Source organism: Argiope bruennichi, chromosome 8 (assembly GCF_947563725.1).
Source record: "Argiope bruennichi chromosome 8, qqArgBrue1.1, whole genome shotgun sequence".
Taxonomy (NCBI): domain Eukaryota; kingdom Metazoa; phylum Arthropoda; class Arachnida; order Araneae; family Araneidae; genus Argiope; species Argiope bruennichi.
The window spans coordinates 3931073-3956875 of NC_079158.1; the positions used below are offsets into that span (position 1 = coordinate 3931073).

The 25803-nt window shown below is 28.9% G+C and overlaps 1 protein-coding gene across 3 annotated transcripts in view; it reads right to left on the reverse strand.

Annotated features, from left to right (window-relative positions):
* Positions 1–24461: 24461 nt before the first annotated feature.
* Positions 24462–25803, reverse strand: part of LOC129981370 (uncharacterized) — a 45069-nt gene continuing 43727 nt past the window's right edge. For all 3 annotated transcript variants that reach the window (XM_056092195.1, XM_056092196.1, XM_056092197.1), the window contains one exon: positions 24462–25223. In XM_056092195.1, the coding sequence (XP_055948170.1) occupies positions 24469–25223 (755 nt within the window). In that variant the 3' untranslated portion in view covers positions 24462–24468. The remainder of the gene's footprint in view (positions 25224–25803) is intronic.

Below are 25803 nucleotides of genomic sequence, written 5' to 3' on the forward strand. Positions count from 1 at the left end.
AATAAGAAATATAACATATTAATATTTATTCATTAATTGCTCATTCATATTCCAGATAAACACAAAAATTTCCTTAACAAAGGAACAAAAGTTTGCATAACAACAAAAACTTAATTAGGTTTTTTCTTTTAATTTAATTTGACAGTTTTCGCCTAACAATTTATTTAAGTGTGATTTCAAAACACACCGTCTGATTGCGATTGTTCAAATGATTGCTCTGCTCATTCATACTTGGGAAGGCAGATGAATTATTTTATAATTATATAGAAGGCGGGTGTCATTCGTCTCCTCACACATAATGCGAATGACACTTGCAAGCAAAGAATCGCGACGCATGGACTCGTCACTCCGCATTTTGGCTTCAATGATGCATCGCGAGTGCAGCTCGTTATTCTGCGCAAATGTGTTACATTACCTTCAATGCCTTTCGTCTGTTAAAGCAAGCTTCTGCATTGAAAAATACAGCAAAGTATATAGAGAAATGCTTTCGTTTTTGCACTTAAGTTGGAAAGCAGTTTTGCATGATTTATATATAAACAGATAGGAAAGTACTGTAGCTGCAGACTTTAAATACTTTTACTTTACTACATTATTTATACAGAATTTTCAGTAGGGTCATGGAAAATAAATAACACTAGAAAAACAAAAGGCGAAGCCTAGATTTCTAAATAAGAGACACAGCTGTTTTGACATGGGGAGACACCACGGATAAGGGCCTTGAATATTTAATACCAAATCTTCTTATGTCCAGGAAAGACGCGAACGGATGTTCTAACGCGACAGATACTTAGGTGAAATTAATTTTAAATCTTGATTCTTAAGCTTGGATATCCTAGACAGGTTTCAGAACATTGAATATTGGTGATAAAGTTCTAAAAATAAATGGATAATGGTAGAGGATTTGTAACTTTAACTGTAACTAGCAAATTGTAAAAAAAGAAGGGAGAAACATTAGAAAGTAGATACTTTCGTCTTTTGAGAGTAAAAATAATAATAATAATAATCTATATTTAATAAAGGAGTCATATCAACATCAAAGAATCTAATTTGCCACCAGCATTTTAAAACAGAAGAAATTGTTGTAAAATCGCTAAACGTTTAACGTTTTGAATAGTCGCACTTCTGATGCACAGGATATAAGCTAGTAAAAATTAAAATTAAAATTACTTAGTCATAGATGCAATCAAGTCTAAATGTTTTCGACATGAAAAAATACGTAGAAATTTTACTATCATAAATTATTGGGTTGACCATCTAAAAGAGGCCATTCTATTTGCTCCTGGCGGATATCGAGCAAGATAAAGAGGAAGAAATTTATAACACCGTTTCATCAAATAAAAAGTTAAAAAGAAGCGGACGCAATGGGTCACTGAATGCCAATATAGCTTAATTATACCAGAAATAATTCTAAAAACAGCTCAAATTTGGAGAAAATGTTTAGTCATTCCACTCGAGTATGTATTAGGTCGAAGGGCAACTTTTTCAAATGGATGTCTTGCCTTGCCGAAAAGAGCAGAGCAGCTGTCAGAAAATGCCTGCGAATGTCCAATACAGAAAATAAAATCCTATTTTTCTCTCAGTGCAATGTCCGATTTTCAGAGAAAATTAAACATTTGGTCTCAATTGCCAAACTCGAAAAATAACCATTTCGCTCACGAATCATTTTATTTAATACTTTCCGAAAACCAATCGCAAAATCTAAGATATTTTTTTCATATTTAATCATATTTAATTTTCACCATCTTTCTTTAATCGACCATTGCAACGCATCTGAACTCGAAGAATAATACTTTTGATGAAGAATTTTTTTGCATGTGTGTCCGCGAGTTCATATAGATAAAGTATCAACTGTACTTATGGGCATTTTTCAATAAAATCGTATTTTTTTATAAAAATCATGCAGGTATCTATTTATAATTTATTGCCAGACTTTCATTTCTGTGTAGTACACACTTAGGTGGAATGACTAAAACTTCGAATGAATTGAAAAAAAAATTATATAATTTTTCCAAATTTAGGTTTCTTTAAAGGAATTCTTGCTTTAAGGCTCGTAACTTTTGACTTCTAATTTTATAAGTCCTTTTAATACCGATAAGTTTCCTATTTAAGCTTTTCTTCATGCATTATATAGTCTTCTATTTTAACACGAAAAATTGATATTATAACAACTCCCCCTTTAATTGGTCCGATATCCGGTCATAAATATTGTAAACTATTTAGAATAATGAACCGAACTTATTAAACTGACAAAACTGCCGCTCTATGCTTTTTCCATAGTTTGATACTTTTCTACTGGGCTGAGTCAAGTCATAGTCATGAATGCAATGGAATCATTCGAAGTTGTTCACACAGAAAAGGCAAATATTTTTAATTTATTAAATTATAATGGAGTTTATTTTCTTGACGTCAGAGTACATAATAAACATAACTGCGCATCTCATCTGTTATCGAGTTTTGGATTTTCTAATTTAATCAAGGCAGTGACATCACGCTAAATCCAACGGATTATACCAAAGTCATTAATGTGATATCGGGTAAGCGCTTTTTTCAGTAACACTTGATTTTTTTTATTATTATTATTATTATTTGGAGTGAAGCTGTTTATATTTTCAACAATTCAAAATTTCAGAGAATAAATGAAAGCAGAATGTGCAAAACTACGTAGGATTTGAGTTTTAAAATCAGCGCTATCGATTGATTTTTAGAAATACTTCAAGAAAACAGCTTGAGGAAAAAAGTTTGTTTAGTTCTATAAAAAGGTAAAGATAAAAATTTGGGAGAGGAGTTTTGAATCAAACTAGTTGAAGAGTATATAAATCGAAGTGAAATAGTTTTGGAAATGTAGTTAAGTTTAGGTTTCCGGAAAAGTTCTGAGAAATTATCAATATATATTAGGCTATATGTCCTATTGGTTTACATCTGCACATGTCATGGCATTTTAAAAAGTTAGCCGCCTACGTAGACCAGTTTGTTCTCCATATTATTGATTTTTTTTTTGGGGGGGGGGCTGTTCAATATTAACTTGGAATGCACATTTTAATTTCAACTTGTTACTAGATAAGACCCAAAAAGCCCGAATTTCACTGAATAAACCAAGACAAATTATGATGCCAACAAAATTTTTAAAAAGTATCAATATTATAAAATAAAAGTGGAAGAGAAACTCCTACTTCGGGAAGGATGTCCAAAGAAAGCATTTTTTATTAAATCTTAGTTTTAACATCGGCAAAAACACACGATTGAATATTTTGAAGGCTGAATTTAAATTTTTTCATGACATTAAGAATTGTTACTAATAGTGTATTACTTTTATAAAAACATTTAAAAATAAAGAAAGCATTTACAGTGATGAAATGGATATCATTAGAAAGGTAATTTTTTGAGTTCTAAGATAGTGCAAAAACCCTCTTTTCTGAGGAAGACATGATCATCCGTTTCCATAGGTAAGCTTTAGCTATTACCCGTTTGGCCATGCTTAAGCCCATTTCTTAATTTATTTTAGATCTTCTCTCTTCTGAGTGAATAGACTTTTTGTGAATCCTATCAGAGCATATGTAATAAGATTCTGCAGGCTTCATTATTTAAATAAGCATTGAATAAGAAGTCGGAAACGTTCGTAGAATCATTTTACATTTTACTGCTGCCATTCGACAATAATAATAAGAGATTTCTTTGCAACTTATGTTAACATTTTATATAGATAAATAGATGTTTATGGACTGGATATTTTATACGACATGCGACATGCATGGTGGAAAAATCTTTCAAAATATACGGCAGGGTAAATGTTTGTATATAAAATTATGAAATTTTGTAAATAGCTATTCCTCAGATAATACGTGCTTACTAAGAAAAAAAATTATTTTTTTTTCAAATTGTCAATATATTTTTGTTAAAATTTGATTAGAATGTTAACTCTTTTCTTCAATAATTACGCAATACACAACTGCACAAAAACTCTTTTTACGATACTTTACCCATCAAAAATGTCAGTCTCCCCATCAGCAAAATGGATGTCATCCACTTTTTTTCGTATCCTTCCATTTTTATTGACTCGCATACGTAGTATAGAGAAAATATAGTCATTGTCAAAATATTCAAATTCGAGATTTTGACAAATGTACAAGTTTTAGACCACCCCGAGTTTAAAAAAAAAAAAACTATTTTTGGAAATCGTTCGTCTGTCTGTGACAAAGACCGCTTGGAGCTAGGAAATTTAGTCTACATCAAATGGAGTGAAATCTGTGCAGAGGCTGTTCCAATAGAAGTGAAGACGATAATTACAAAATGATAAGAACTAAATAGATAAAATTCAGTACATAGATTTAATATCTATAGCATAGAACCCTTTCAAAGCTTGAGCCAAATCCAGGAACGGGCCTAACTGTCTGTCAGTCTGCTTTCAAAAACGTGCAAACACGGTAACTCAAAAACGCAATGTCTCAAATATATCGAATCTGTTATGGAATTTTATGGCTGAAAGTGAAGTTTTGTATGAAATTTTAATTTCAATCTGTGGAGAAAAGCATGTCTAAAATATAAATTCTATTTTTTGATACTATGAACTCATACCCTGGATGAATCGCCAAGGATGGCGCGATAGACTCAGTAAAAATGCTAATTTCGTGCCAAAAATGAATATTTCGTAACTAATGTGTGCCGATGCTATGCAAGGTGTTCTCTGGCATGGCGAGTATGCAAGAACGTTGTGGGGAGACTGGTTTGCATTTAATAATTTTTTGAAAAAAACTGCAGGCTTAGCGACAGTTAATTAATAATAACGGTCTTAAAATATAAAGGCAGAAGAATCGAGACCTTTCGAATTATAGATTCGAATAGATTTTAAATGTTCTTTTCGATTTGAAAATTTCATTAAAAAGAAAACGATTCATTTCAAATGACGAAAAATGATATTTCACCTCATTACAACATCCATATAATTTCTATAATTTAAGTAATGAATCGAATACCGCGTCACAATATCATTCATATAAATAATGGAAATATCCATTAAAAGAAGCATCCATTACTTTAATTGCTTTTGTCTGCATAAAATCAAGCTTTTAAACTCAAAGAAGGCAATGCTTTCTAGTTACATTAAAAATAATGTTATTTTTTTAATTTTATAAAATATAATACTAACAGAACTGCATAATAAAACCAGAATTCGAAATTCCTTGTGGTTTTAAATCATAAAAAGTATTTGAAAACATTTTTAATGGACTAATCAATGTTTAAATAGCATAAAAAGCTTCTTTATTCAAAATTGTATTCGATTTGCTTTGTTTGTTTATTGAAATCAGCAGTCTGTGATTGAGAAATTTTAAGTGCAGTGTCAAACTAGAAATTCGTATAAAGATTTCTTCAAAATGGCTGTAGCATCATTCATTTAAACTTTATACTTCAATATTTTCTTAAGACTTCAAGAACTAGTGTGATTTATAATTTAAATATCATTTTAAGAATGCATGCATTCAATACTTCGAGTTAATAGAAAGTAGAACTGTTATGTGCTGAGTTTTCCTTTTCAGGTACAGGAATTAAAGTGAACCGATTTTTCATTCTTCTCTTTCGATCGTAACATCAGTTCAAAAATAAATACCTTTATGAGGAATTCTATGCAAATGGCTCTTAAAAATATCAATTATAATTTATTGAATAGTTCTCTACAATAATAAATTATTTCATTAACGTGATTAATCTCCTAGTTAAAACTCAGTTATAAGCTAGGAATAATTCCCCGGAAATCTAAAAAAATAAAGGTTTTTATTGAAAGAAAAATGTTTTTATTAAAGAAAATGACTTAATTATATTAGAAATTCTTTTGATTTCTGCATATTTATATTCAATTTGCTTCACATTTGTATGCAGAAAATTTTGTAATCGATTTCTCTTGCTGCAGCTAGAGTTTTGAACGTTTATGGGTTCTCTATGGTAATATTTTCAGAGCTTAACCGCCGGTTAAACATTTAATCAAAATGATTTAATGAACGCCTGACGCTTCATTTCAGGTAACGTTGATTTCAAAATTCCACAATATTTATAGATAGTTGTTGAGATTAATAAGGTAATTATTAGTGAGATCGGTTTCCTCTTGCCTCCATATTTACTGAAGTTTTGAATTTTTTTAACATTTATAGTTCTCCATGGCAAAACTCTATATTTTCAGAGCTTAACTATCTGTGAAAACATCTAATTAAATTAAAACTGAATTCTGTACAAAGAGCTTCGCCTGATATTGAATTTCAGGTAACATTGGTTTCGAAATGTCATACTAATTAATAAATAAGGTATTATAAATTAAGGGTTAAAAAATATATAATAAGAGGAAAGCATGGGAAATTCAGTTCGAGACAAGACTTGGTATATTAAAAGTATATTTTTAGATTATTCATTTATTACGCTATTAAATCGAACAGCCTGCCGATTTTGAGGAGAAACAAACTTCAAACTTTCGACATAATTTATATAATTATTTAATTGCAGACGCTGATACGTGGAGAAGCGGCATGGTTGGCAGTATATCAGCCAAATATTTGGGTTTCATCTCTACTTCCGTAGCCTTTATTTTTATTATTTGAAATAAAATTTACAATTCACATATATATTTTTATTAAAGTATTCAATCGTAAAATAATTGTTTATTCGTATGCTATATGAATTACAACTGAAATTAGATATTTAGAAATTAAATAATTATAAAAAAAACTTTAATGAGGAGAAATAAAAATAATAACTGTTATTAAATTTTTGAAATTATTAATACAAGTATTTGCAAAATTTCATACTAAACTCATGAAACCGGTTGAAACCATACTTGCAATAAGGAACAACTGTTAATGCATAAGCATTTGATCCAAAATTTGTGTAGAAAGCTATCTTTTTGAAAAATAATACTCTTATGAACACATACAGTAGCCATATATTAATGGTTTAAAATGTTAGAATATTTTTTTGTTTCATCTATTTTAATAATAATTATAATTCTGGTTTCTTGTATATATAATTAATAGATGCAAAGAGAAATTCCCAAGATAAAAAAAAACCCTATAAGAAGTTTCTTTCATGATAAGAGTAACCCTGTTTATTATTTATCACTTGTAGAATTTATGCAAAATTATTATTTCGTTTCAAATATTACATGAATTAGCAATCATTTTATGGATAAGAATCATTAACATTTTAATAAAAAATATTTGTAAATTTTTAATTTAAATTTTTTTTCGAAAGAAAAACGAGCAGGATGGAAACCAACTCTTGAACAGTAAGTCGGCCAATCACGCCACTTCTTCGCTTATCAGCAGCGGTGATTTAATTTCCCAAAAGTTCAAAAATTATTTTCTTTGAATTTTCTGATTATTGAACTTTGATGAATGAGCATCTTAAAGGAATACACCAAGCCTCGACCTCCTCCTAAAGATCCCCCTCCCCTGGATCCGGAAATAACCTAAAATTTTAGAACAAAGTAATATGGTTGATTTAAGACATAAAAGAAATAAGAAATTAATTAAAATTTACATTAGCACATTTATCAAAAGCGTTTTCCAAAACTGCTTTAATTCAATTTATCATAAATATTCCTTTGAATTTGTAGGCGTGAGATACATTCGTAGGTAATAAAACAGATTTAATCTGACCTGCAATTGCTAATAAATACTAAATGACAGAACGAAATCGATTTGTATTGCGAGTTTTATATTAGACTCTCAATAACCAAAAAATTTCAAAAATTTAAATTTTTAAATAAATAACTAATTTTTTTTAAATGCAGTGCTATTGCCAGATAAAGAGGTCAAGAAAATTTCTTTCGGCATCTCTTTCGGTGAATATTTAATTCTTTTCATGAAAAAATTAGTCTTTCTATCTTTATAGCGAACTTTGAAAAATGTCAAATTTAATTTCTCTTGTTGCTGAAGTAGAAATCTCCCCTCCCCCCAATGACAATTCTTCCGCCCGTCATCAACGTTCTGAGAGCTGAAAGAAACTCTCCCAGTCTTAAAAAAATTTACAATTCATTTCACTTTCTTATATGTTGCATTTAAAGATGGTTCCTTTATGTCTTTTCGAAGATTCTGGACAAATATTCAAAGGATTTATCCATGTTCCTGTAAAAGAAGTATCCCTTTTTTAGAGATTTAATTTTGTTTCTCCACTTGTATTGAGATCGTGCATTGGTCTTATTTATTTTCCATGACTTGCTGAAAATTCTGAGTAAACGTCATATGGAAGTAAAAATAATATGCGACCTGTAACGACATTCCCCCGAGTTTTTCTTCAAAGAACACCTAGCTTATAAACTATACCAAATGATGTTTCTAGTCCCGCAATACGTATGTTTTATTTTCTTACAGGAAACGAAAAAGTTCCTTTGTTTACTTAAATGTAAAATTATATTATTCAAAATCCCATCAGCGGAAAGCAATAAGTATTGTTTTCAAATGATGCTAGATTTTACAACATAAACAATTTTGGAAATAAACATGCTTTAATTGAAGTAAATCAAATATTCTAAAATCTTTAGAATTTTATTTATGTTTTATATAAATTTAAAAAAGCACAAGTATAATGTTCTTTCTAAACTCAAAACAACATCCGAAAAATGGCAGAGAATGGGGGATCTGAATGCCGTCCAGTATTTCGGTCACAAGGCCGGTCCGTGCACATCATCCAAAATTAATTTGAGTTTCTGCTCTAATACTCAATTTTAACACACATACACGAAAGTTCCGAACCGATCACATGAATTTTTTGAAAAGCGTTCTCAATATCTCCAACTTTTTGTTTTTATTATCTCTCACGTCTAAAATGGTTTAAAATTAAATTTAATCGACGTTATGATCATATTCTCTTTATTAAAGGTGAAAAATTGAAAGTAATACAAAACATTTTTCCCCTTTAAAAATATGCATAGCTTAAGTATCCTTTCAACATTTCTTGAATGCAATATAAAAAAACATTTCAAATTTTATAAAAATATTTTTTTCCACTTTAATCTTCTTGCTTTCTTCTTGAGACTATTTATTACATATCATATATTTTAATCAAATTTCTTCCAAATAATCCTTTCAGTAAATTCCCTCGCAAATCAAAGATGATCGTCGCCGAAACTGCTCCCGTTGTCGCAACTTGATGCGTGTGGAAGCTAGGATGGTTCTTAAATGAGAGTTAAAATAAAGGTTTGTTTTTCAAACTTTCAAGAAGGCATTCCGTTAGTTTGTTGAACTTCATGAAAAAAAAAGTATTGTAAATGTTTTCTTTGACTTTTAGCCAAAGCACTGATCCCTCATGACACAAAAATCCCAAGAAAATGAAGTTACTGGAAGATAAGAATTAGTATATACAAAACATTTGTAATAAAATCGGCCATTAAAGAACAAAACTGTCAATTTAGTGACCAAATTCAATTATTCCGAATCCAAGCTGGCAAAATATCGGTCTATAAGAAAATTAGACAAGAAATAAACACCGATAAATTTGAGATTCAAATATAAAGTACAAGTTGAATTTCGATATTCTCCATACGGTTTTGTACTAAAATCAAAAGGAGAAAAACTTGCTCCTATACACAGGTGTAACTGTCAAATTTAAACGGGTTTAAGGTTGAAAACGCGTACAAAACTTGGTCAAAACGCCACTGTCATCACACGAATTAAATTGAATGACCTCACTGCTATCCATTAAGTTGAAATGAAATCCGAAGAAAAAGAAAAATTTGGAAAGCACACCTTCAATTGTGAAGAATACGAATAAACGCTTTTTTGTCTATATGACAATAGTTGTTAGGGAAATGTAAGTTTTACTAAAAAATGTAAGTTTTTAATAAGATAGTTGGTTGCCTCAATGAAAGAAATTTTGTTTTTACAGTTTTTTTTTATCTGTTAAATTATGCGAAAATCAAGGTTCAATTAAAATGGAAATTGCTCAGCTTAATTATTTTGAAGTCAAATTCATTTCCTTTATAGTAAATCCTACCAAATTTTCTCCATTAGAAATTTCTATTTTTAAATCCATATAAATAGCTTTATCTTGGTTTCCTTGGTTTTGTTGCGTTTGAATCTAATTCGTTTGGATAAGAATTATGATACTAGGATTATCTATGTTTAACAAATCATCAATATAACAAAACCATTTAGTAAATTGTGTTTATATTTTTCACAGTAATGTAGAAAAATATTAGTCAATGCAGTTGAAAAAGCTGTTCTCATAGGAATTCCCTTCGCTTATTTATAAAAATTAATCCCAATAAATTGATGATTTTTAATAATCAAGATTTCATCCGAAAAAAAAAATGCCATTACTCATATTCAAATTTAAGAACACGATTTCTTATATATATTTTTTATAAGTAAACCCTGTGATTCAAGCCAAGGGCTTCTTTAAGGACAAGACAAAATTTCCCTTGACAAAATTAAAAATTGATAAAGTCACTTTTTACCTGCATTTTTTAAAAAAATAAGTTATGCAAATTAAGGCTAAATACAACCTTTTTACATTCTCAGCCTTAAATGTGTGATAAATTTTATCTACTCTTAAACATTACACTACCAATGAGTTTCAACATCAGAGGATTATATATATATATATATATATATATATATATATATATATATATATATATATATATATATATATATATATATATATAAACATCATCCTAATGGTACATCAAATAATTTTTGAAGATTATCGTCATATTATCTTTTAATATAGATCTGGACACGTATGTCCTCTTTCGTCACATGTATTACCATAATATTGTCTGATGGGATAATGAGAACATTAGCGATTTCCAGAACTAGAAATCGCGGTGCCCTCCTCCTACGGAATCAATTAGTTTGGTTTAGTTATATTAAAGTCCCGTTTTAAAGCAACAATAGGGCTATTTTAAGATGGACCTCGCAATTTTGAATCGCGGTCAGATGACGAAGGCGACACCTGATCTGGCACCCCCTCTCCAAACATTCGCACCACACCAGCGGGAGGACGTTTGGCACCGACGGATGTAACGTGCACCAGACCCGCTTACATGACGATTCTTCGGTGGAATCGGGCTTCGAACTTGAAAGCCTCCGGTTCCAAAGTCGGAACCTTACCCCCTGATCACCGCAATGCTCCTTCGGAATCAAATCACATTGCAGGATTTCATCATTGTTACTAACATTAACTACACTGATATATAGATTATTAAAGTCACCATCGCTTCCTCAATAATGTAACAATAACATTTCACTGATTTTATTAAAAGTGATTAAACAAGATTATTAATTTGCCGTAAAAGAAAATTAACAAAACTTCCAAGGGGAAAAGAACATGTACGCCTCGTTTCAATAAATAACATGAAAGAGTAAGCTTTGTGGTTCTGGTAGTGGCCACCAAGTATCAGCATTAATCAAAAAACAACCGTAGAAGACGATATTTCGGAATCCTAATATTCTATTTTCTTTAGAAGTTAACAAGTTAAAAACACCGCTTGACCGAAATATGACGCTCTCTTGATTGCAGTCTAGTGAGGGAAGGAGGAAAAAAAAGGGAATGCTCGATTTGCAAAGCGTATCTTCCCACCGATGAATCTGCGTTTCAGGCTTAAAAAGCTCGTGCACGGCTTTATTTACCTAGATCGCAGAGTTGTAGGTTTATAGTGTTCTTGTATACGGACAATATTTTAAAAAATATTTTTGATTCTTCTGGGATTAATATAAAATAAATAATAAATTTAATATAAAACAACTCATCTGAAAGTGTTCATCGCTGTACATATTCGCTCCATTTTTTTTTTTTTTTCCTTGATTTTAAGTTCTACATATTTTGATCATTTAAAAATTTTCGCCAACAGACTACAATTTATTTTTTACAATATAAATTGTAGTCAAGTAAAATATCGGTGGCATTGCTACCATTATGCTCAATAAGTATTCTAAATAAATACATTCAAATGTCTCATTTATTTTAATATAAATTCAAGTAAAATATCAGAGGCATTGCTTTTATTTTCCTCAATTAGAATTCTAAAAAATTTAAAGGTACTGTTTCTCTTCTACAACATACACCAAACTCTTTTGAAAGCAAAATGAATTACGTATCTAAACTAAAAGATACAAAAGAAATGCCATTTATAAGGCTAAATATGTTTCTCAACAATTACCAAAAAATATAGCAACGCATTCTATCAGAATAGAAGAATTGCAAGATGCGCCGAAGCATATTTAATTTTCTCACAATTTCATTTAACTTGCTTCCAAGTGGTTGTCAAATAAATGAAGAAAACGAATCGAGGCACTTGAAGAATATTGCGAGCATTTTTACCCCTTCACGAAACGAAAGGCTCGGAGAGGTGCATTCATTGGCACAAGCAGGATTTCGATCAGCGAAGTTCCCGATGAGTGGCTCTTTCTGAAGACTGGCGACAGCTGTTCGCAGTTTTTAAATGATACAAGTTTGAACTCAATTCATTCCAAATAAGTTTGATTATTGTATGTGAATGATAATAGGAGGGGTGACCGTGGTTGAAAGAATGCAACCATTTATTTGATCTTTGGACTTGTTCTTGGTTCTCAACAAGGAATTAAATATCGTAATTCTATTTTTCATGCGAGAAAGAATAACACAAATTTATTTAAAGCATAAAAGTACCCAAAATAATTTGAATCTACCATTCAAAAATTTGTTAAGGACATTTCAGTTTAAAAAACTAAATGCTCAGTCATGATTTTTTAAACAAAATAATGCTTTTTTTTTAACTTATTGACGTTTTTAGAATATTAATAATCCTCCTTTTCCATTTTTTCCAATTAAAAAATATTTCCTTTCATCAAAGTGAAGCACAAAAGCATTTGAAGATGTGGAGGAAAAAAATTAATATAAATCCAGTCAAAACAATTTTTACCGCTCTCTTCAACAGCATAGAACAATTCTGCAAAAAATTATTTTCTTCAGTTCGTTAGAACTGTTCATGAATTTGGTTCGAAACTACTGACATACATAAAACAGTTGAGTAATTATACATTTTGAGTATTTTTGTCTTAAAAATTTACGGCCAAACTTTAGCACGTTTTTACAGTTTGATCCCACACTTGGATTCATTCATGCAGCCTTAGGAGTTTCCTGGTTAACATAGCTGGAAAGACAGCACCACCCACCGATGAAGATTTTAGAAAAATATTTTGATCATAAAATGACATACTAAATTAATTTATGCAGCTTCATTTCACTTACAACCAGACCAATAAAGCCTATTTCTGATTTGGATAGAGCAAGCAAGGAGTTTCCAATATGTTAATAAATCCTTTAATAAATCCACAGTTTTAGGATAAAAACTTTTATGATCTTTCATGTTGTGAAAATCAGATGAACTTGAAAATTTTGTTTCGCACAATTTTGCTCTTGAAATCTCTCGAAACGAGTTTTTGTTTTCAGAATGATTTCTGCAGTGATTATTGCCTTGGAAGTAATTATTTTAAAACTTTTGATTCTTTTCAGCTTGCACGCGTAATATTTCGTAAATGATTGATTTCAAGCAAGTTTGGTTTTCAGTCTCTCTGAATAACAAGGTGAAAGTCTAAGTAAATGCACTCAGTGTTAAGAGACAAATGCAGACGGACTTTTTTGGTAAAATTAGTCAAATGGTGTTAATTATCGAGTTCAGGTTTCTCAAACCAATGAAAAATAACTGTTGGCACCCTTTAAAATTTCAGTCAATTAAATAAAAGCAGGATTTTAGCATTTATTAGACAATGTATTCAGAAAATATTTCCACCAATACACCTGTTCCAACGCTTTGAAATTCACGAAATTAGCTTTTTAATGGTAACAACTTGTCGCAAAATTTTTACCTCATTTTGCCACATTTTTACGACAGTACTTTTCATTGCTTTAATGAAAATCAAATGAACTGTACTATTTTATTAAATAATTTCAATAAGATTACGTTTTTCATTGTTAAAGCTATGGTCTACAGAGACTGCTTTCTTTAGTTCATTGATTTCAAAATCAATTTTCATTTACTCGCAGTTTGGGCTATGCATTTGTTATAATATGTTCCTCATTCTGACCATACTGAATAAAATGACTTTTATTTCAATTAATTGCTTAATAGCATATATCATGCACCAGCTGAAAATGGATACTTTTTATAAATTGATAAAAAAATATTATTCATTTTTCTTTTTTATTTCAAATTTATAATTTCATTTTGATTCTGCAATGCTTATTCAGAGAAATCTTAAATTTCAATTTTGTAATTCAGGATTTTGTTTTCTTTTTGTTCCAATCTAATTATGAAAAATATGCATATCGACAATTTTATTGTCTTAAATTGTTGAGTTGGCTATCCAAAATAAGTGTGCATAATGGATATGTTACCGGCAAAGTGAAGGGTTTGTAAGTTGAGATTTTCAGATTTAAAAAAAAAATCTATTAAAATGAGAGGGAAAGTTTGTATTAAGAAAGACCTACGAAATGGATCACCGAATGTAATGATTGGATTAAATCGAATTTAATACATTTGCATTTTTGAATCATCTCATTCTGCAAGTTTTTAGAGCCGACTCCAAATTTGAAACAATGTTATTGTTGGCTCTTTCCGTATCGTGTCAAGCAGTCGGGCAGTCTTCCGCATTGGATTCTGATTAGAATTTGATGGCAATCTGCTGCAGAGACTGCACACCAAATTTCAAACACGTTGTTCAGTTATACAGACGGACGGACAGACATAATGAACTCAAGCAGGTCTAAAATGTGGAGAGTCGCCAAAATCACGAGCTCGAATTTTTTGATGATTGCAATACTTTCTCTATACTTCGTAAACACGAAGCAAAATAAAATTTCTGCAATTCTTCTTAAAGGAATAACTGGTAAAAATTTCCGATCGATGTCGGCTTTATTATTTGAAAAAATGGCCTTCGTTGAAAAATGAGGAATGTCAAGAAATACCCATACATACTTTATTATAAATCAAAATTCACAGATCTGGAAAAAAAAATCCTATTCGATAAGTATTTTTCTTCTAAAATAATCGATTTTCAGAAAAAAGTGATGAAAATTGAATTTGAAATGAACATTTAGTCTTAAATACTTAAAAGAAAGAAAAAAATTACTTTGTTCGCCGGGATAACAGTTATCAGGATGCAGCGTGCAGGATGAATAATTAAGACAAAATGTTAACTTCAAATTCCGTCACTTTTTTCTGAATTTACTTAAAGTCGAATTTTTCAAAAAAATAAAGCAGATATTAATGTAAAATGTTTACCGCCTAGTACTCACCATGCGTTCATAAGAGTAATTTTTAAACAAACCACACAATTTTTTTAAAAAAATTAAAAATCCAAAAATTTAATTATTATCTTTTTATCCCACAGAACTTGGGATAAAATGATTACAAAATACTGCCAACAGGAGGTATTAAATAGTTTTGTTTAAAAAAAAAAAGCAAAACAGTACTTTGTAATTGCAAACGGGCGGTGAAGCAAATTCAAAGGCAATAACTAGTAATTCACTGGGGGGGGGAGCTCTAGAAAGTAGTCACTCTTCATGATTTCAACACAATCCATGTTTTATCGTAAAAATTATTAATATAGGAGACGTACGTAGCCTACCCACAAACTTAATTAACGTTTTCTCGAGACATTGTATATTTAAATGTATTACTATTTGTATTGACACATTTGTTACAATGAGGCAACTCATTTTATTCCCGCAGCGATGCTATAAAGCCTATCAGAGCCTGCCATCCTTGAAATTCTCAACTTCAGAAAAGAAAGCTACAGAAGATAGGGCAATGTCTAAGAGTAAAGAATACGACGGAATATTTCTCACCCTTTGATGACCAGCGTGTTTGCCAAGATTATTAGCTCTTTAAACGTCAATTATTGCAATTACTTATCTGGCGACGACTAAATCTATTTTGGCCCTTGATAAACTTTCTATTAGAGCCTACTTCTCGATTTCTTTTACATCTTGTTTCTTCCCAGTGAATAAAAGGCCAGCCATCTTCAGAACATTTCTAATAATATTCCAGTAATTAGAGAAACGCTGAATTAAATTACAGCTGTAAAATTATTCAGTGAAGCAGTCTGTTAGGTCATTAGCGACGTTTATATTTGACTGTTACCATTCCGTAATAAAGAGTGATTTCTGTGTGTAAACATATTAAGGATTTTAATCCCTTCACTCGGAGCGTGAGAACCTGCAAAAGAAAGCATTTTTATAGGCCGCGTGTAGCATTAATAAAATAAAAAAAAGATGGAATTAGATCAAGAAATAAGGGACCATTTTAGAAATAAAGTTAATATGGGTTAGATTGAAATAAAAATTAGGAAATTAATTAAATTAATAAAAGATATCTTACACATACACACACACAAATATATAAGATTTTAAGTTTGCAACGAGGATTGCGTTGCATGTATATGTGGTGCCTAAATACGGTCGCCATTCATTAAGATCCATTTCTTTCTATCCTACAAGACATGACTTCAAGTAGCTCGAAAATAACCGTGGAGTATGCGCAATCTTGCGATCGCGATGTTAGTAGCTAAGAAACTTGCCATCACCAAAATTCATGAAATACAGCATAAAACGAAGTTTGCAACTGTCAACTAAAAGCAAAATGTTTCTATTTTAAAAAATAATTCTCACATATATAATATTTTCACTTTATTTTTGACAGAAACAAATTTACAATAAAATATTATATAATAAATGACATAAAACAGTAACAACTTTTCATACATTTGAGTCTCTTTCATGTTCCAATTTTATTGAAACAACAACTTGTTAGTGTCGATTAAACTCTAAATTAATATTAATACATAAAAGATGTTAGCAAACTGGATAGCCAAAAAGACAGACAAATCTGTATCACGCTTGCAAACATGATGAGCAAGAAAATTTCTAAAGACTCGTTTGTTCTCTAATGCCAAGGTGTAAAAGCAAGTGGAAGAGATACATTTAAATGCTTGTTTCTTTAATTCAACAGCATTATAGAGAAACTCTAACAGCAAGATGTGCGTAATTATGATTATGAATTCTCCACAAATGAAACCGATGGTATATCTAAATATCTGACATTTTAAACAATAGCGAGGCTCATATACGAGCATACGCAAACTGTTTTTTAGGCAATGAGGAATTTTTGTACTTCCAATAAGTATAAAACATTTTAAATATAATGCCAAAAACAGAATGAATGTATTCAATTTAGAGTAAAATTTACTCTGCATCCTACAACTACAAAGAAAAATTTTAATTTGAAACTAGTTTTTGATCATATATTTTTAATACCACTGAAAGCAAAGCTTTCATTTCAGTTGATTGTCCTTTTTTTTTTTCAATAATGTTAATAAATTGACAAAAATTTTAAAAACACATAACATATAATGGTTTATATTCATTAAATTTCCATGTTGCTAGTTATGCAAACCCAAAAAATTTAACTACATATTACTTTACCAAGATTATGTATAAAAAAGAATCATAACACAAAAAGCTGTATTCTGTATGTTATAAAGTTTGTACTGGGCTGGAGACCAAAAATTCACTAAAGATAATAAAATTCAGAAGAAAAAAAAACTTTTCTTTCAGAAATATACATAAGAAGGAAGATAACAAACATAACACTGATTTCTAGAAAGAAAAGCAAAAATGTTACTACAAGTATTTTAATGAAGCCCAGATATATGAATATTGAAAAAAATCAGCAATATTTAAACTAAAAATGAACAAAAAAGAAAAGACAGAACAAAATAAACATAATTTATACTTAATTTTATGCCATTCATTCATTCAAATAAATGGCAGCTCATTTAAAGAAAAACAAATGAATTCTTAATAGATGCTGATTTTGAAAATTTGAAAACTATATACATCTTTTGTGATTGCAAAAATAGTTTTAAAAAAATATACAATACATTTTGATTTTCTCCAAATCATATACATATGCAATCACGGCTTAAAATAATCCATTTTGAAAGCTAATATTATATTAACAATGCAAACTTAAAAAATTTCGAAACAATAAGGGAAAATATAAATACAAATCATAAGCACGCTTGAATTGGGTTTGTAAGAATTCCCATTAAAAAGACTTTCTTAAAATTATTCATGACACTGTTATATTTGCTTAAAGCTAAATAAATAAAACCACGCCATTATTTTTGCACTTTAATCCTGTAACAAACTGTGAGAACACTTTCTTGAAAGAGCATTCATCTTTAAAACTGTGAACTTAAAAGGATAAATAGATGTCTTCCCAAATACTTTTTCTTTAAATATAATACTAAAATGTCATGTTTCTTTGAATTGTCAGTCCATCCATAGACAAAGCACGGCAATCAAATATTAATAAGACGGAAATTTAATTTTATAAAATACATCATTATTTAATCACAAAATTTTTATGACTTCCTTTTCCAAACTAGAATACTAGCATTCTTCTAAAATGATGCAAAGTTCTTGGTTCACAAACGTCCCCTCAACGTTACGATGCCGTAGATCTATCGGGCTACTTAAAGTGAAGTTATGTATTATGCAGTTGTTAACAATTTAAAATGCAAGCAACAACTGCAAAAATATTCATTTCTTTTCAGCTATTCAATGATAAATTTTAAATTTTTCGTCCTTAAATGAAATTAATCAAACTATTAAATGTGCGATCATTTAAAAATAATTTAAAGTCTAAGGAATGAAGAAAAAAAAAAACATTTTAAAGACTGTCTTCAGAGGTATGTCAAAACAAAATGATGATGACAGCATAACTGTAATTTTTATGTTCGTAACTCTTCATATTTGGCATAATAAAATAAAATAAATTCATTATTTTTTTTTCTGCAGTGCTCACAAAACTGGTTTATACTTACCTTTGTCCACAGGTCATTGATTTGCAGGGCTAAAAAAACTAACCAACCATCATATTATTTGTGATGAACTCCATCAGCATAAAGAAAGTGTGCAATATAGTAAGGTGTCATACGTGTACATATTGTACATAAACACAGCAAACTGCTCACCTCACAAAGTATTGCAAAAGCATTACAAAATTCTGGAGGCAGGTTAATTGGATAATGTCTACCAGATTTAAGCAGAACTAAATGTGTCTTTTTAGAATAAAATTATTATGTATCAACCTATCTTGAGAAGAAAAAAAATACAACAAGAAAATTAAAAAAAAAAACTTATCACTGTTAAAATGAATCTTGATTTTTTCTACCTTATTTCAGAATTAATGAATGGTTATATTAATAAATAGATTTCATTAATCTAGCTTATTTAAGAAATTTCAAATGTTCTTCTATGTCTGCTTATTTTTTTGTAAATCTAAAATTATCCAAAAAATATACAAATATTTTGAAATTTAAAATTTGAGAGAATTCAGAAAATGCAGTTACTTGAAGTACTTTGATAATAAGTACTTCGAGCAACTGCACTTTTGAAAATTTGTTCAATGAAAATATGCATAAATATCCATTAATGGATATTCAAGCACATATATTTGTACAATCAATTAAGTTTATAAACCATAGTTTCAAAAATAATAAAATACTTTAACATTATGATCTAGATGATACAAGCACAGAAGAATGACACATGCTTTTAAATAGTCATACATAATTTTTATGTTCATAAATGCAAAGCCAGGATCAATATGGCAATTTAAACTTCCTTTGAATTACATTAATTATGCTACCAGCTATTAAAATTTCTATATCTGTAATAACAAAGCAACATCCACTCAGTGCTAACAAAATAGCTAAAAACACAACTGTACAATGTGTTTTAACACACATTTTAGTGCATAAATTATTTCATGTTATTTATGTATATATATATACACACATGCAAGTTTAATATTGTAAAAGTTACCTATTTGTACATATCACAACACTGTCTCAAATCCATTTGTAACAAAACATATACTCTAACAAAACAACCCACATATATTCTAATGAGGTCTATATATGCCATATAACTTTTCTTAAATTGTAGCTCAAGAAAGAAAGCATGGCTTTTTGATTAAATTAAATAAATACTAAAAGTTACAAAAGTATATGACACATGCATACAATGTGTATTATTTCACTTCCCCTTTATTCACATAAATTAAAAGAAAAGATTTTAAAAATAAGTTATAAAGGAAGAGGGAAAATGACATTTAAGATTCAGATACTTTGTTTTCTTTATAATTCAACAAATCATCTGAATCTATCTAAATACAATCAACATCAAATAAACAATAAAATGGGGAAGAGAGAGACAGAAACTAAAGCCGATAGGAAACACAATTCATAAACAGATTTACTCATGGAAAAACAGTTGATCTCGGATAAAACACGTCGGCCCCTTCCCCCTTTTCTTTTTAATTGCACTTCCAAATTATTTATTACACTCCTTGAACAAAGGGCAATATTGGTAACAATAACATTTCAATATTTTTCTTTCTTCAGTATTTTACAATGATGTGGTCTAACACCATTCTAGACAATAAAATTGTTTTTAAAAAATCTGCATATGAATAATGGCTATCAAAATAATCAGTGCACACTTAGTTGTGAAAAAGACATGAGGGAAAAAATGTAGAATTCAACATCATTCAATTAAATAATAACGTCATAATGATAATTATTTTATATTTTGAAATAAAGCCATCATAAACAAAGATAATTGGAATCAATACGCGATTCCAATTAATAAAGCTATCATAAACATAGATAAATAATAAATCACTGCCACAAATCATAAAAGGATAATAATCAAAATATATTTGCATTATTACTTAAGTCTTAAAACAGACACTATCCAAATATTTATAGTAAATGCAATATTTCCAGTAAAAAAAAATTAAAAAAAAAAATGTTTTAATATTTTTTTTAGGAAAGTTATTTTAGCAAATGTGAAAAAACAAATGATAATGATTCAGACAGGACACATGCTTGGAACAAAAAAGCTGAACTTCATAAAAAAGTTAACTAACAAAATTCATTAATTTCTTAGATAAGTAAATTATTATTAATTGGAATAAGTAAAATAAGAATGATTAATTGAGCAATAAAATGAATAATTTTATATTAAAAATGCTTGAAATAGTATAAATATTAGAATTTACTTAAAATAAAAAAACTGATCTCAAAAATGACAAAATTCTCTGAAAATGATGAAATTCACATTTTTATAGAAATGTGTAATATCTGGTGATAATTTTATTCAGGTCTATCATATTTTTCACTAAAATTATTTATGAATACCATCATTGTCTTTGTAATGCTATCAAAATGCTTGCCTTTAAAAAAGCCTCTGTAATATAAAATAAAATTCATATCCCCCTCCAATAAAAAAAAACAAAACAGACATCTAAATTTGGATATCAAATTTCTGTAATATAAATTTACGTTTCAAAGTATTTTATATTAAATCCTTGCAAATTCTTAGAATTGCATTTTTTCTTATAAAATACAAGTAGATATATTCAAAACTGTATTTAAATTGTATTAAATTATTTTAAATAATTGTATTTAAAATAAATGTACTCTTTACATTTATTGTATAATATAATGTAAAAAGTAAATATATTATAAATTGTATTTTAAATACGAAAAAATATAGTTTATATTGCCAAAGTTTTGCAGATTACTATAAAGCATTACTAACAGAAAACTAAAATGCACTTTTAAAATTATATGGCAGTTTAAAAAATTGAAATAGTAATATAATAAGCAAGTTTTGATTTGTACTTGCATTCTTCAGAAGATATTAATGAATGATTTTGCCTAATTTACAAGAACACACAAACTGAGCATACCTCTAAAAATAAAACAATCAAGTTACTGTATATGTATGAAAAGTGGTACCTAAATAATTCATTTTATAATTATTATAATAATGGAGTAACCTAAAACAAAAAGCATAGGTAAGAACAGCATTCATATGCAAGCAATCGACTAGAACCATCATGTTTTAAATAAAAATAGTTTTTTACAATTAATTTTTTAATAGAAATAATTAAAAGAATAAATCTCATAAAAATGAAGACATATACATCGCACAGAAAGGTACATTGCACAAACCGATATAGGAACAACTGATAACAAGAAATATAGCAAAAAAAAACTCAAATAAACATTTGTAAATAAGCTAGCCAAAACAGTTTGATACAATATCATATTTATGTACTCTTAGCTTTCTTAAATATTCTTAGAACACATACAAAAAAATCCAAAACCTAGGAAAATTATACAGAAACAACAAATACAATTTAAATAATAAAGCAGTTAAAAGAAAACATCATAGAATATAGAACTAGATATACAGATTACTAGAATAGTTTCAATGCAATACTACATTTAAATACATTAAAATAATTATACCAAACTTTAACTCTCTCCCAAAATCCCACATTAATCAATGATCAGATAGTAGATTTATTGCAAACAACACACATATTTCATTAACAATGAAAATTACATTACCTGCATATACAAATATAGGATTCAAGGCTTTATTATTTTAAAGAGCCTGAACTTGTTTTGAAGAAATTAATGTATGTGTTTGTAATTGAAAAATATTCACCAATTGTAAAATTTTACTATCTAATCTATAGTTTGAATAAGAGAAGAAAAATTTACAGATGATATTTTCTTACTTTTATGTTTTAAAATGAGAACCATAGTTTAAATTTGCAAAATTAGTTAAACTTTTTAATAAAAACACAAATACAGAAAGCTATTTAATTAATTTTAATTTATCAATAATTGTATATAATGTAACTCAAAATTTATATATATGTTTTTATTTAAATAATTTTATTAGTATGCATTATATATGAATTAATATTAAGAGATAACTACATGTTGATTATATTCTCTTTTCACTTCTCTTATAAATGCATTAACAAAGGTAATCAATAATATAATAATTTAGTTGCAATCAATGCAACAGGATTTTTTTTTACTTAACAGTGTTAAATTAATGCATTTGAAGTAAATTTATATTAACAGTTTTAAAGTATGCATTTAACTTCAAAAATCTTTAACATTAACGATACAACAATTAATTTAATTTTAAATATTTTAATTATATACATTCAGTAAACAATATATATAGATTCTGCAGAAGTAACTATTATCTTCAGTAATTTAAAGACAAGTCTTATCTACATAATATTTTTTCAATACATATGCTTGTTAATTAAATGAAGTAAATCAATAAAATTGGCATTGCATCAATATTTCATTTTAAATTGGTCAAATTCACATTTAATTAACAAAGATAAATGTGTGATATAAACTCTTTCAATAACACTGCAACATTTTATTTTTAAAAAAATTTAAATATTCTATTTCCTCTCAAAACAAATACATTTTTAGCATATAGTTTATGAAAGCACTCAAATTTGTACAGATAATTTTTATCAGGAAAATGAACACAGATATTTGGCATTCTTTTTTTAAAATGTTTTTAATGTACATTCAGCATTTGGATATGAATAAGAAAACCTCACATGTACATACAAGATGATTAAAGGAAGCATATAAACTAGTGAATAATAGTGTGACAAGGAAATACAAACAGACATAACAAATGTAGAATAAGATGTTTCGTTGTTCAGGTTTTAAGGTATCTTTTTCATACCCAAACACTAATTTTTTTATGGCACCAATAAAATTAAGTATCAAAGAATCACATGTTTTGAGTAGAATAACAATATCACAGGTTATTACTAAATTTATTTGCTTGTTCACATACTCTCCATTCATGATTCTGTAGTTTCATTGTATTAGCACATTACCCTACACTCAAATGAATGTCAATATCGTTCTCAGGGAGCTATGACTTAGATTTAAAAGTTGATTTGATACTGCAAAGTCGGAATTAAATTTAAAGGAACATGATCCATTAACATCTGTGAATAAAACCTTAAGAATAGTTTAATTTTGCAAGATAAAGTAAATGTTAAAGATTTAATTAAGGTTAAGACAGTATTAGAAACATTGCAAGCTAAATAATTCATGACTAGAACAAAATGAGATCAAAACTTTTTTTTATATGTAATATATTCTTGTAAGTAAAGTGTTTTCACTAGAACAATATACTTTGGTATAAAACATTTAAAAAATATCCCAGAATTCAGAAAAATAATCTAGAAACTGGAATTTGAAACTGAAAATAATATATTAAGATTAGATTCAATATTAGCAAAAATTAGCTAACTTTGTTTAATATAAAGCTGAAATTAATCAGCAGATTACTTTGAAATAAAATCAAAGGTTAAAATCATTCAATCTAACTTTTTGATTAGATTTTGTCAAGAAATCTTTAAATGGCTTGACTATACTGCCATAAAATTAATAGACAAAAAATTATGTTACAACAGAATTTTAGTTTCTTTAACTTCACAATATCAAACCATAAATTGTCGTCAAATCGCACATTTCTAAAATAGAACAAATGCTTTGCATCTTACATCAACAGGGCAATAAAAGATCACACATCTAAATTGCAAATAATGGATTTCATAACACTAGCTGCTGCTAAGGCAGCATATGGTTGCCAATCTTTCTTTTTTGTTCCATCTTTATAATCTGAAATTCCTCGAATGAACACATAATCATCCTTCCGGTTACCAAATATGGATTCTACAACAGATCCAAAACCTGTGTCAAATGACATGATGCCATGATGATCGGCAAAAGCCAGTCGTTTTGTATCATCTTGCATAAGAATCTTGCCAGATCCAACAGCTCCAAAGTGAAGAACAGGCATTCCAGGTTTACGGGGATCAAATGCACCCTCCATCGGCTGAGGATGACCAACATCTACTAAATCACCACCTTCCACTGACATACAGTAAATTTTATCTGTATCAGGTGGAGGACGACAAAAAGCGGCTTCCTTATCATTCAATTGTCGAAGACCTTCCTCAATAAAGTTTTCCCAGGGTCTATCACTCATGTCTAGTATTCCTTTACGCCACAAATTGCAAGCAATGTTTTGCAATTTCAAACTAGTGGGGCACCATGTCTTGATGGAAATATGTTCTGGGGATAAGAAATCATTTTCTTCAGAATCAAAAGCATTCTTGAGAGCCTCACAGTACAGATATACATATGAATGTTGATTATCTGGTGGAGTAGAAATGACAACATCACCTAGCCTGACATGCTTGGTGTAATCATAGCAATGAGGAACACCCCCACCAACTCCAACAAGAAAAACATAATCCACTCTTGGAAAAGATCCTGAAAGAAAATGTACTTTTTGAATAACATGCAAAGAGAAAGATCTGAAATAAACATTCATGAAAATATTGCATCAAACAAGATATAAATTAAATTTCATAACATTTAGAATGCACAGTAAACATTAAATGATCACCCAGTCCTGGCTTGAATTGTTCTGTGAATCTGAATGACTGAAGCCTTGGACAGTAACACTAATACTATGGTCAGTTATAAAATATACCCATACTCCAATCTCTCATTATGGAAATATGTCCTGTCATTGATATTAACTTTCACAACCATTTCTGCATCCTCAATAGAAGTGAAAATTGCACCAAGTCAAACCAACTCTCATTTATTCTTTTAAGAAGATATTAGAAATTTTAAGAAAAAATTATAAACATCAGAAAAATTTAACAATCTCTTAAAAAATTGCTAAGACCAGGTATTCCAAATTTCTATTTCTATATAATAGAGACAAACAAATCCATTTGTGAGTTTACTGGTTAGAGGCATCCTAACTCAAATAACATCAATGGGAAGAAATAGCAATTTCTTTTTACAGGCCTTACCCATAATCAGCATTATATAAAACTGC